This window comes from Eutrigla gurnardus, assembly GCF_963514095.1.
Source record: "Eutrigla gurnardus genome assembly, chromosome: 10".
Classification (NCBI taxonomy): domain Eukaryota; kingdom Metazoa; phylum Chordata; class Actinopteri; order Perciformes; family Triglidae; genus Eutrigla; species Eutrigla gurnardus.
This window is the reverse complement of record NC_139924.1, coordinates 16,143,137-16,157,006: the sequence shown is the minus strand read 5'-3', so window position 1 is coordinate 16,157,006 and position 13,870 is coordinate 16,143,137. Positions and strand designations below refer to the sequence as shown.

At 43.1% G+C, this 13,870-nt stretch overlaps 1 protein-coding gene and 1 pseudogene across 2 annotated transcripts in view; both read left to right on the top strand.

Moving 5' to 3' along the window:
* The window catches only part of LOC311020318 (alpha-actinin-4-like), a 38,000-nt pseudogene extending 33,575 nt beyond the window's left edge, over positions 1–4,425 (top strand). The window contains exons 4-8 of the transcript XR_014599302.1: positions 400–486; positions 1,501–1,588; positions 3,152–3,230; positions 3,359–3,440; positions 4,348–4,425. The product of XR_014599302.1 is annotated as an alpha-actinin-4-like (transcript). The remainder of the gene's footprint in view (positions 1–399; positions 487–1,500; positions 1,589–3,151; positions 3,231–3,358; positions 3,441–4,347) is intronic.
* LOC311020454 (alpha-actinin-4-like) lies at positions 2,458–13,870 on the top strand (the record flags this gene model as incomplete). Its single annotated transcript, XM_084020476.1, has 17 exons — positions 2,458–2,466; positions 2,955–3,010; positions 3,152–3,230; positions 3,359–3,440; positions 4,348–4,433; positions 7,063–7,155; positions 7,263–7,388; positions 7,732–7,836; positions 8,073–8,220; positions 8,432–8,582; positions 9,176–9,284; positions 9,885–10,025; positions 10,144–10,326; positions 10,746–10,880; positions 11,635–11,814; positions 12,124–12,270; positions 13,661–13,870. 17 exons carry the CDS (start codon positions 2,458–2,460, stop codon positions 13,868–13,870), a joined length of 2,040 nt encoding a protein of 679 aa, XP_083876602.1.

Genomic DNA, 13,870 nt, shown 5'->3' with positions numbered 1-13,870 from the left:
TAAAACCTTGCTATGTAAACCTCGTCTGGATGAGCAGCGTGTCTGCACAGGCTTAACACTCTTTATGCTGAATAATATTTGAACGTTTCAGTGCACCAGACTGTAAACACTTTCACTGCTAAATTAATTTGTTCAAGTCGTGAGATGATGTTCTTTTTAAAAATAAAAAAAATGGCAAAAAATCAGTCTACAGGATACACGTTAACCTTTTCAGTGTGTGTCTCCTGTACGACGGATTAGACCTGAAATCAGCTGTGTGTCTGTGTGTTTATTATTAATTATTATTAAATGAGAGAGCAGATGCAAGGTTGTAAAAACAGCAGTGACAGACGGTGAATCGAGACACGACAAAAGAAATGTGCTGATTGATGGAGACGTCTTGTTGTTCTTGTCGTGTAGAAATCGTGGATGGAAATGCCAAGATGACACTGGGAATGATCTGGACCATCATCCTCCGCTTCGCCATCCAGGACATCTCCGTAGAAGGTACCACTTTCTGTGGCTTTAATTTGCATAAACACATTAAAAACCAGCAGCAGAGAAGTGCCTTGCTGAAGGGCACCATGGCTTGACTCCCAGCCAGGTTTCAGGATTAATTGGCCACGCACATGTAAATTGTGGGAGTGGAAGTAACGAGGCTAGAGATGCATCAACACGCATCCATACTACTATTATTATTATTATGTCACAAATGTTCTTCATTTGTTTTTGTTTATCTCTAGAGTTATGAGGTAAATAATAGTTTACTTGCTTATACAATGAAAATTTGTTGCAAACTTTAAGCATGAATGTTTTTATGCAGTACTGTTGCATACAAAGTCATGCAAAGACGCAAATAGACACGAATAGAGTTGAAATATATAAACTGTGACAGAAATAAACACAAAAGGACCTCTGGTCAACCTGGCTGCGTAATGTGAGGCGTACGTCTGCCTTGTGGTTGGTGTGAGCCGGCTTCAGTGTCCAACCTAAAACCCAAGGACACTGACTTTCAACCGATACCATCAACAAATCCTCCTTCATGTTCTGACCATCAACCAACCAATTGATTGTGCGATCATTCCATCATTAAATGTTCATAAAGCCAAAGCTGGGAGTAGAATGGATTCTCCTTGATGAATGTCGTGCGGAGGATCAGTACTCCTCAGTCAGAGCGGTGATGAATCTGTGGTGGCTAATTTAAAACCGTCTGTGTTGAATTAACTCTGGTGGGTGTGGGCCACTAGAAAGGAAATTTGAATCATATTTTTCATCCTCCACAGTAGTGACCGACATGTTTCTGATGTTTGTTCAAGCACATGCAGTAAACAACAACATGAAGCTGTTTATATTTAGCAAAATCGTAAACAGGCGGCGGTATTTTTCTCTCTGCTGCTTGAGAACCTTAACAGAATAAAATAAGCACTTCATTAAATTTAATGAAGAGACATTTCTTGAATGTGTTCACGGACTAATCCAGACCTCCTTTTCTCCTTCTCTCCTTCTTCCTCCTCATTGCAGAGACCTCCGCCAAGGAGGGTCTTCTTTTGTGGTGCCAGAGGAAGACCGCTCCCTACAAGAATGTCAACGTGCAGAACTTCCACATTAGGTATAAACACACACACACAGGCACACACACACAGACATATATATATACACATATATATATATATACACACACACATACTTACATTTTGGACTGAGCACACTTTATTTGAGGGTTATTAGTGTAATTCAGATTCTTCCATCATCTAGTTCTGGATTTTAAGGTTAGAAATCCTTTTAGGTTGTCATAGAACGATAAAAGTCAGTTATAAAATGTTGCATTAATGAAGCTATGTATGATTAATGAACAAACTTCCAGAATCTAGTTTTGTGAGTTTGGTGGATGTTAGCGCTGCTGAAGTGGAGATTTCTGTATCTGAGTCTGAGAAAACATGCAGTTAGAGAAATCGCCCTTTAAAGATATGGATTGTAAAATTTCACAAATTTAGAAGACACTACAGATGAAGAGGGCAAAATAAATATATGAATGACCACTTCTCCAGTTGATTACCGACATTAAAACAATTATTTTTTTATTATTTTTATTTTGGTATTACTATATCTTAAAACGTTTAAATATGTAAAAGAGGCATTCTCTTAATAAACAAAACAATTTGTCATGGAGCCGCATGAGTCAACTTAGTGGTATGTGAGTGAATAAGCATGTATGTATTGATAGACTCACCATAAGCTAACACTGTTAATTGCTGAATAAAAACTCACTGCCAGACATGAACCTTGATAATTGTGTAGAAAGACCGCCCCCTGTTGGAGAAAGTGGAACATGTTTCACTGCTCTGAAGAAGCCACTTAAACCATCGTGTCAGAAACATGTAATGCGCACATATTTCAAATATAAAAAAGCAATAAAATATATGTAGGACTCCAAAGCTGTCAAAAGTAACTAGTATACAGTTACTTGTCCATGTGTACATGTACTGTGTACAGTACATAAGATCATTGTACCAATGTGTTTCAGCCCTTATTTTGATCCAAGGTCAAAAATGAATTTCACACATAACAGACCTCTTTCACAGCCGCCATTTCGACACGTCATTGCAGAGTCAACACAGTTGTAATTAATAACTAATTAATTATGGCCCCGTTCCATTTAGGTGGGCTGGGACCCTGCTATTATGCCTGCTGCTTCAGTGGAATGGCTGTGGCACACTAAATAGACCTAATTCAATGCCCTCATGCAAATGAGAACAGCCTTTGTGACCCGTGATTTATGATCGTCGTGTTTCTGTCGTTGCCGCTACTCTGCCCTTGAATCGGCAGCGGAGCTCGTCGGTGAGAGAATCCCTCTGATTGGCCGTTTCGGTTTAAGCGTTTCAGAAGAGAAACATTAGAGGGAAGTGAGAGAAGGAGTAACGTTAAGAGGGCACACACTTCTCAGATACCATCTTCATCTCATCTGATCGTTCCAGGACACAAATAATAGTGGTTTACAATTCAGACCACCGCCACCTGCTGGTGTGGAGAGGTATACCTCTCACACGCAGGGTGCAACTTTTTGGCCCAACACGGGTGTTGTCAGTTCAGTCGGCCTTTGTCACCGATGTGAGTTTGGTGTTGGATGTTTTCTGCTCTGCCTTACACTCGACACATCTGTTCTCTGTAACAGCTGGAAGGACGGCCTCGCCTTCAACGCTCTGATCCACAGACACAGACCGGATCTCATCGACTACGACAGCCTCAGAAAGGTAGACACACACACACACCGACGCTGCTGTTAGAGATGTTAAAGATTAAACCCTGTCTTTAGGTAAAATTTAAAAAAATGTGTTAATAATAAATAAGATAGTTATGACGCTGCAATTTGTTGTTTTAGGACGACCCAGTGACCAATCTGAACAACGCCTTTGAAGTGGCTGAGAAGCACCTGGACATCCCCAAGATGTTGGACGCTGAAGGTATGTCTGACCTTCACAGAGGAACGGCTGTAAATGATTCTGCGTTGATGTTGTGTACTGGAATCCACTGCAAACTGTTCACATACACACAACGCGCTGACTGTAATGAGAGTGGGCAGTAGTCTGATCAAGCTGAATCACTAGTATTGTATTTAAGTACTCGTATTACAGTTTTTGTTTGAGACATTATGCTTCAAAGCAGCTTGATTGTGTCCAGTCAGATGTCTGTGAGGACGACGACATATCTGAATCATCCGTCATGCTTTTAGTTTGTAGAAAGGCCCTTTTTATATATGGATGTTATTTAGATTTGTACGTGGAGAAGAAAACGCTGTACGATGGTTCAACCTGACTGAAGAAGAAAATCAACAGATTTATCGACATTGAAAGTAATCATTATTTGCAGCCCTCGTCTACGTTACTTTAACTGCAACCCCACTTCCCTCTAAAAGGTGATGAGCAAGCCGTCAACGAAGTGTGTAATAGCCGATCAGATCAGAGTGCAGTTGGGCTCGTTCCATTACAGTCACAGTGTTGATGTGCATGAAAATGTGGCTGTGAGCTCTAAATCCACTGTTATATGTGAGTCCGTCATCGTCGGGAGCGACAGAGCCTCGTCCCATCACCTCCTTCTCCTCCAGTGCATCTGTCTGAATGTGTCTTCATGTATGAGGGAGTAATGATATACGTTTCCTTGCAGAACTTCATTCCTGTTGTTCTTAAATATCCCAGTTCCCTAAATAACTATCCTCCCCTTGTACTCGTGTTTATCGTCCTGTCTGGCTGTTAACAGCTACAGCTGCGTGTGCGTGTGTGTGTGTGTGTGTGTGTGTGTGTGTGTGTGTGTAATCACATGTCCTCTGTCTTGCTGTATATGTGTCTTCATAACCACGGTCTCCCCTTGTAGACATTGTGAACACTGCTCGTCCAGATGAGAAAGCCATAATGACTTATGTGTCCAGTTTCTACCATGCCTTCTCTGGAGCACAGAAGGTACCCCCTGACCTTTGACCTTTAACTCCTCCCCGTTACTAACGAGGTGCTGCTTCCTGTCCAGCATGGCGTCACTCTCTCTCTCTCGACAGCGCTGCTCAGCCCCGAGCCTCGACAAGGACACTGGATTTGTTGGGACACAAACACACAAACTTAGAAAGCAGCGAACATTTTCTTTTTGACTGAATCGCTGACTTTGAACCGTGAACAACAGGGTTTGTTTGGCCGTTCAGATTATTTACATTATATCAGACTTTTACACGCAAACACAGGAATTAACATGTGGACTTTAGAAAAAGTCTCAGCATGTGATTTTTATGTTTATTCTTCCCTCCTCCTCCTCCTCCTCCCATCTCCCCTCTTCCTCCTCCCATCTCCCCTCTTCCTCCCCCTCCTCCCCTTCCTCCTCCTCCTCCTCCTCCTCCCATCTCCCCTCCTCCTCCCATCTCCCCTCTTCCTCCCCCTCCTCCCCTTCCTCCCCCTCCTCCTCCCATCTCCCCCCCCTCTTCCTCGCCCTCCCTCCTCCCCCCATCTCCCCTCCTCCTCCTCTTCCTGAAGGCCTTTGATAGGAAGCCCGTTGATGCGTGTCTTGTTTTGCTCTCATTGCTCTAATTAATTTCCTGGCTCGTTCAGGACTTGTTTGTGAGCCTCTGCAGTCTCAGGAGACGCCCGAGAATGTGAAGTTGTTCAAATGATTTCCCTTTTTGAAATATTAACATGAAGTCAGAAAATGTGTATCCGAGCAAACTTCAGACATTTAGAGATGAACTCTTAAATCTCCAGACTTACTGCTTTTGAAGCAACATACTATATTTTCCTACATCGCACAAATCGTAGTTTTTTCAATTAGTTGACTTGGGCATTTTAGGAATGATAAGAACTGAATTGTGTCAAAAGCATTTTGTTCCGTGTAAAAAAAAATTCAATATCAAAGTAAACTTAAAAGCATTATCTGTTGAATTAGTAGTTTGATATTAATACACAGGAATTTAATCAAATCTGAAGTTTGATGTCAGTTATATATCTGAGATTCCTTAACTTTGAAACCAAAGGTTAAACTAATGACTCAGTTTGGTTTGTAAAATGTAAAAGAAAAAGTATATCTAATAAAAAGTTATTTCTCTAAATGAGCTGTTTAAAACAAAAGATTTAAGGCCTTCACATGACGAATACACAAGAACGGAATGACCCGACGCAGATGTAATGAGCTTGTGTGTTTGTGTCCCAACCTTGACCTTGTGACTCCAGTGTCCTTCAGCTCTCTTCAAGAGGACACTCCTCATCCCCCCCTGACATCCCTCCTTGCTGCCGGGGAGGGAGGGGGGGCTGTGGACCTCCGGAGGGAGCCACTCTCTCTTCCCAACCCTTGCTCTCAAATCCTGCAGGGAGCGAGGACCATGTAGCTTTGGGTGGCATTGGCTTCACTCTGTCTCTCTCTCTCTCTTTCTGTTTACCTTTCTTCGCCGACCTCTCTCTTTCCTGCTGGCTGCTGGGTGATGCGTAGACATCGTGGGTACGCTGAGGCCGGATGAGAAGGCCATAATGACCTATGTATCCTGCTTCTATCACGCCTTCTCTGGTGCACAGAAGGTGAGCTTCTCACGCTTCGGACTCTCCTCGACACTTGAGTGCAGCAACAGAAAAGCAGCGGGGTTTCCATCAGTCATGACGTGACTTTCATGGGGTCAAATCACAGGAATACACTGAACATTTATTAGGAGGTGCTTAACATTTTTCCTCATTTGATACAAGTCAGGCAGCAGATTAGGAGCATGATGGGAACTCTGACAACAACAACAACGACAAACGCTTTCTGATGCTTCTGTTTCGGTTTCTTTGGACATCGACCGTGTTTCCCCAAAATGTCTTTACTTGATGGTCTGTAATAATCTCTAGCTGTATTTCTCTGTATTAAACAATGACAAACAGACCTGTTTAGGTTCATTACAGTGGGAAACACTGGCCGATGTCCCTCCAGTTTCTCTTCAGCTATTAACACTCCTCAACTCTCAATGTTGTTTTATTCTGTGATATTTTATAAATATGGCACATATTAGTTTAGACTTGGAAGGAAACCATTTAAACGATGTTAGCCATGTACGATGGAAGAGATGAAATGTTTATTGTGCAGCTTTAGTCAACATGTCACAGTCTGTGTACCGTTTGTTTTGTTCCAGTGGTACGTTAGTGTATTTTCCTGCTGATGTGGACTTCAGCGCTCCATGAACCTGTAACTAGATGTATGGATTAACTCCCGAGTTGTGACGGGAGACGCATGGAGCTTTAAGACACACAGATTGATTTTTGGCACATTCTAACTAACCACCAACAGCTGGAGCATGTTTTTATTGGTCAAATGAATTTGGCTTTTATTGATTGATGTGTTTAGATGCACTTTTTTTTACTAATGTGTGATCTTATTGTTAGATTTATTATTACTATTCACTGCTCGTGTGTTGAGTGTGTTCTCACAAATCTGAATAATTATACTGCTGGTAATAAAAGCCCAGTAGTAGTTTTAAAGTGCAGTAGACACTTATTGTCCGTTTGTTTTAGTGACTTTTAACACGTAGCAACATTGTTTTATCCAATCACTGCGAGCGCTACTCATCACTCTGTTTCCTGATAGGCTGAGACAGCCGCGAATCGTATCTGCAAAGTGCTGGCTGTCAACCAGGAGAACGAGCAAATGATGGAGGACTACGAGAAGCTGGCCAGTAAGGTGAGAACAAAACACATTATATACGCAGGTCGAGCTCTGTTTACTTTCTGCAAAGAAGTGTCGGACCCCGATCGTGTTTCCTGACCGTCTTCCTTTCCCGCCTCCAGCTGCTGGAGTGGATCCGTCGCACCATCCCCTGGCTGGAGGACCGAACCCAGGAGAAGACCGTTAATGACATGCAGGCGAAACAGGAGGACTTCAGAGACTACCGCTGTGTCCACAAACCACCCAAGGTACAGAATACTGCTCTCTGCGCCCACAAATTAGGGCGAAAATATGTGAGAATAGGTTTAATTTTAATGTTAATGGATCATATTTATATCCACGGCCAAAGAACGAAAGTATTCCATTTACACAGCTGCTTTTTTCAAGTGGTTACTCATGAGATTTATATTTTTGGATCCGACAAAAACGGTCTTGCTACATCAGAGAAAAGGTCCACACCATCCAATCAAGTAAAATATTTTGTCCAAAACACATTGTTTTATCAATAAATAAACTGGTAGGAGGTTAAGATGTGTTTTGTTTCCTCTGCTGAATGCGTGTCCACTAACGCTGTGAGCCTCCTGTTTTCAGGTCCAAGAGAAATGCCAGCTGGAGATCAGCTTCAACACCCTGCAGACTAAACTGAGACTCAGTAACAGACCTGCCTTCATGCCATCAGAGGGACGCATGGTGTCTGTATGTATGCAGACATTGTTTCTATAACCCATCTGTTTGATAAGAGTCCGTATCTGAAGACATTTGAATGTTATTGTTTGTTTGAGAAAATTCCAAATAAATCGATATGCTAATGATAAAGAATCTTATCATTTCATTAATTAAGAAAACTATTTAACCGCATGTGAAAGAAACAAGTGCCGTACTGTACTTTGAAGTGGTGGAGTAGTGTCAGTAACTCTGCCATTTGTGGTCAGGACATTAATGGAGCATGGCACACTCTGGAGGGAGCAGAAAAGGGCTACGAGGAGTGGATCCTCAGCGAGATCAGACGTCTGGAGAGACTGGAGCACTTGGCTGAGAAGTTCCACCAGAAAGCTGCCATTCATGAATCCTGGACCGATGGTACGTTTATAGTTTTATGTCCATGCTGGGAGAACCAAACTGAGGAATCACCTCTCTGGGATCAAATTAGAGCTTTTGTCTAATCTTGATCTAAGTGGAGTTGATAATCAAATAAAAAAATGACAGCGTTGATCTTTATTTAACATTAAATGAACACTTGGAGCATTTCAAGAGACTCACAGGTTAAGTGGATACATTTATGTTTATGCAGGTAAGGAGGCCATGCTGACCCAGAAAGACTACGAGACCTCCACCTTGTCAGAAGTCAAGGCGTTGCTACGGAAACATGAGGCCTTTGAGAGCGACCTGGCAGCCCATCAGGACAGAGTGGAGCAGATCGCCGCCATCGCACAGGAACTCAAGTAAGGAAGCAGTATGGACCTGTCGGGTCACAGTGTTTAGAGCTGCAGGGACCGTACGTTTGTAGGCCAGGTTAGCGTTGTACTGGTTCCCTCCACTAAAAGCCAATAGGATTGTCGCCTAAAACGGCTTAAATCCACAAACCAGTGGGAGGCGTCAACGTGATTGGGTCCACTTCTTATATACATTCAGCTAGATACTATTCACCAGTGAACACTGCTTATGACTTTTGAAGAGTGAATGCTATTGCCAGAAGTAAAATATCTAACGTTGGGCTACAAAGAAACTACATCACAGTCACATGACTTCACATCGCAAGCACTAAACCAAAGGTGGACAAGTGTTCTACTGGTTTAGTAGCCACCTTTTTTAAGACACAGGAAATCTTAAAAAATTAGTATTAACTGACGTATTTTATGTCATACAACAAAATGTTAAATCTTTTGGGAACCACAGATTATTTCAGGCATCGTTCTAAAAACCCATTGACCTTTAACACGAGGAAACAGGAAGTACAGAGATCTATACTTCCTCTACTACAGTACTGAATCATGTATCCATGTATAAGTCAAGTGTCTGCTCTAACTCTCCTCAGCGAGCTGGACTACTACGACTCTGCCAGCGTCAACGCTCGCTGTCAGAAGATCTGTGATCAGTGGGACAGCTTGGGATCCCTCACCCAGAGCCGCAAAGAGTCTCTGGAGGTATGACTCACCCATCGGTCTGTGTGTGTGATGCTGTTGATGAGATAATGTTCCTCACATGGTTGACTCTTGCAACATCATGGGACTCTGATTCATTTCTCACTGATGCAGTCAAGTGGGTTTTTTCTGATTTGTCTAAAAAACGTCTAACCAAGATGTTTGAAGTGGTGTTGCTTTGTGAATCCGAACTGCTTAATGTTAGTGTATAGATGAATTGAATCTACAGGTGCATTCAGTAAGTTATTAGTGTATTAGAGTGGTATCTGTGTGAGCTTTCATAGCTGCAGTGAGATCTTGACCTTGTGGAGTAGAGCTCGGTCGCTCTAAGCTTTCAGATCAGACGGCTTTACATTTAGATTCAAACCATTTTATTCAGCTGGTGTTAAATACGTTTGTATGGAATATACATTTTGAAACCCAAGTCTGTCTTTTTGTTTTGTTAGAGTTGAAAAACATCAAAGTAAAGAATCCAAAATCTGGTCTTGTGTGGAGTGTATAAACATGCACAATGTCCCTAATGCCTAATTAATAAGTATTAATATCCACACATTTACATTGTTAAACATGCTTCTTCACTTCTCGCTGTTGCCTTGCCAACAGAGGACAGAGAAGCAGCTGGAGTCGATAGATGAGCTTTACCTGGAGTACGCCAAGAGAGCGGCGCCCTTCAACAACTGGATGGAGGGAGCCATGGAGGACCTGCAGGACATGTTCATAGTCCACAATATTGAGGAGATCCAGGTAACTGCAAACTGGTCCAGATAGGTGCAACATAAAATATTGCTTCAAATGTTCTTTAGCAACTAGATTTTTGTTGCCGTTGCTGTCTGGAGGTAAATCCCTTTTTCCCCTTCCTCAGGGTCTCATCACGGCCCACGAGCAGTTCAAGTCCACCCTGGCGGAGGCCAACAAGGAGCGGGAGGCCATCCAGGCCATCCAGGCTGAGGTGCAGAAGATCGCCCAGAGCAACGGCATCAAGCTGAGTGGCTCCAACCCCTACACCACCATCACACCTGAGAGCATCGACAGCAAATGGGAAAAGGTAGGCTGCAGCCTGAGCTTTCTGCAAGGGTAAACCTGGAAAAGTCATGCAATTTCCAGGCCAGAGAAGTTCTGTAAAAATCAGAGTCTTGGAAATGTTTTGGTAAAAATATAATTATTGATTAGAATAAGTGTTTTCTTCTTCCTCCTAAATCCATCTAACTTATTGTGTACTTGATGCATTATAAATCATAAAGAGAGCAGCTCTCTCAGATTCTGATGTTTTGTTAAAGAGGTTCTACTGATGATTAGTTGATGATTTGTATAGAGCAACATATGCTAAGATAACAGCAGCGAGCCAAAGATGATGTCATTAGCTGATGATGTAAGACTTTCTCCAGCTGCTGCTTGGTGTGGAGGTGCAGCTACAGGTGCTTTCCGCTCCAGCTCTGAGTGTTTCCAATGTGTGTGTCTTTGCAGGCGATGGACATGGTGCCGCTGCGTGATAACGCCCTGCAGGATGAGCTGAACAAGCAGAACTCCAACGACACTCTGAGAGCCAAGTTCGCCACCCAGGCCAACGCCGTCGGCGCCTACATACAGGCCAAGATGGAGGTAATGGATTAGCCCACGCAGCGGTTCCTCTCTGCACAGCTGTGTGCAGTTTGTCACACTTTATCGTACAACAGTGAGCTCATAGAGAACGAGTCGACGGGGTTTAGGTGCTCAGGTGAATGTTCACAACCGCGCTGACAGTTGGAAGGGGGCTTTTTACTCATTTACTCATTATGTTTATTCATGGTGGCTAGTTTTTGGATTCATGCTGCACACACACTTATACATTTAACTTTTATGTAGTTGTTTTCAAACATCCTCTGGTGCACATTCATAGTTTTTCAGCTTGTCAGTGTGTGACTTTTCCCTGATAAACAGGTCATTTAAAATGTAAAAAGTGTTATCCCACAATAATACACCTCATGCACTCCTTGAAGTTCACACGTATGCGTTTGCACAATCTTATGGGAGTGCACAAAGGGGCTTATAGTCCTGTCTCTACCATTACTCATCATAACATGCAGCTGACTTGCAGTCTAATAAGGCGTATATTCGGTTATTAATCAAAAACCATAAATATGCACATCAGAAGCATTAAATCATCTGTCAGTCACAGGATTTCATTTCTTCCCATGGTGCAGGATGATATCATGTTTACTCCTCTCGGTTTGTTTGTAAAAAGAACCAGAACTAAAATGTATAACTTTTATTCTGAATGGAGTCTGCTGCATGAGAGCTCCATGTGATGGAAATCTATAAACTGTGCATCCGTAGGGTTAACTGGAGAGTAAACGGGGTGTTTTTGTGCTGGCAGGAAATTGGCAGGATATCCATTGAAATGAACGGCACTCTGGAGGACCAGCTGACCAGCCTGAAGGACTACCAGACCACCATCATGTCTTACATGCCCGAAATTAACACGCTCGAGGGCTACCATCAGCTCATCCAGGAGGCCCTCATCTTCGACAATCAATACACTTCCTACACAATGGAGGTAACACACGCACACACACACACACACACACTTAAAACCTTCATGAATGGATCACCATCACAGTGAAACAGGCAGTCACACTGAACTGCTGCCTGCAAAGTGTGTTTACCCTTCGACCAGACTGACGAATGACCAGAAACCTCCTGGTGGAAATGCTGCATTGGTGTCTTTTTTCTTCTTCAGAGTACTAATAAAGCCCATGAAAGGAGCTTGTTTGTGTAAAATCCCCTCTGCCCTAAGTGTGCAAGTCCAAAGAGAGGAACGGTGTGGATGGCAGTGTGTAACATCTCCCCGTCTCCCTTCCTGCAGCACCTCCGTGTGGGCTGGGAGCAGCTGCTGACCACCATCGCCAGAACTATCAACGAGGTGGAGAACCAGATCCTGACGCGTGATGCCAAGGGCATCAGCCAGGAGCAGCTCTACGAGTACCGCGCCTCCTTCAACCACTTTGACAAGGTCAGGGGCCCGAACTCTAGGGCCACAGCTTATTTATTCTACCCGTTTGGTGCCTTTTCTACTCCCTATATCACAATGTTAACACGGCCGTCAGGAGTGTCAGTACTTGAGTTGGGAGCTAAGAATCATTTTTATATATATATATATATATATATATATATATATATATATATATTAGACCTTCTTTATTATTATTATTATTTATGGAATTTATGGTAGTTGTGTTGTACTACTGTGCATTATTTGCCGGATTTTGCTATAACATGACTGAATAAATGTTACAAGGGGGTGAGAGAGGAGCCAAGCGCGTGACTAATCATCCAGATGTTCTACACAGGCGGCCGGCACATGTCGGGAACATGTTGGTTTCAGGTGTTGGCTTTTATTTCCGCTGAGAGTGCAGAGTGAGGAAATGATGCAGGCATCCCATCAAAGATCCAGAAAAAGACTTAATTGTATTAGTTAAAGGGATATTTTGGGTGCTTTGAAGTGTGGTTGTATGAGTTATGTCTCCATAGTCTACACTCCGACTGCAGATATGTACCTCATACAACCCCACTTCAAACAATCACAACTATCCCAATTAAGGCCAATTAAAATGGAGTGCCTTCCTCCGCTGGTCATGAGACTTATACTCTGATAGGAAGTAATCTCATCCTCATGCTGATGGCTGTCAGGACACGTTATTTGGAAGTTTGCTTGAAGATACAGAAGTGTTGCACCACCAAACGTCTCTGTGTCAAAGCAGATAGTTTATAGATCTTTGACGGTTATGAGGATGTGAAGGACACCACGATCATTCACCATCTCACACCGCTGTGTGTGTCTGTAACTTTGTGTGTGTCACTGATTCATGCTACCGTCCGACACTCCCCCATCACATCACACCAGTGTGTCTGTACACACACGTGTTCGTTTACGTCCCGACCCCGGAACCTGAATGAGCCAGAATCTAAACTTGACACAAGAAAGCCACCGTTGCGATGATAACCTCTTTGAATTCTGACTCCTCTGTTGTGTGCTGAGATAGTTGGTAGTTTTTTTACAAACCTGCATGTGGAGCCTGATTCCATGTTTGTATTATCCTACTGTATGCTTTTAACACCTTTTAATGTTTGCAGAGTGAATTTTTAATGTGGCTGTGAATTAATTTTAATGGATATTCATAAAGGAATCTGTGTTGACTGACTTATGTGTCTGCACGGTCCGGTCCTGACTGCTTGTTGAGTTGTGTGTGTCGACATCATCTAAACATCCATGAATGTCTGTCTGTCCCTCCATCCTCCATCCCCTCATCTCCTCCTTGCATGCTGTGGATCTCATGGTCACCATCCGCCACCATCCCTGTGTTGCGATCGCTTCATCCTCATGACTGTTTGGCTGATCTCAGGACCACAGCGGGGCCCTGATGGCCGAGGAGTTCAAGGCCTGTTTGATCAGTCTGGGCTACGATGTGGAGAACGACAAGCAGGTAGGAAAGAGGGAAAGAGTAGGTGTTTGTCGGGTCTCCAAGCAGGAGAGCAGAGTGGAGATCACTGCCAGTCAATCTGAAAGAGGGCTAAAACTATTGATTATCTTCACTTTTGTCATCGACCGTTAA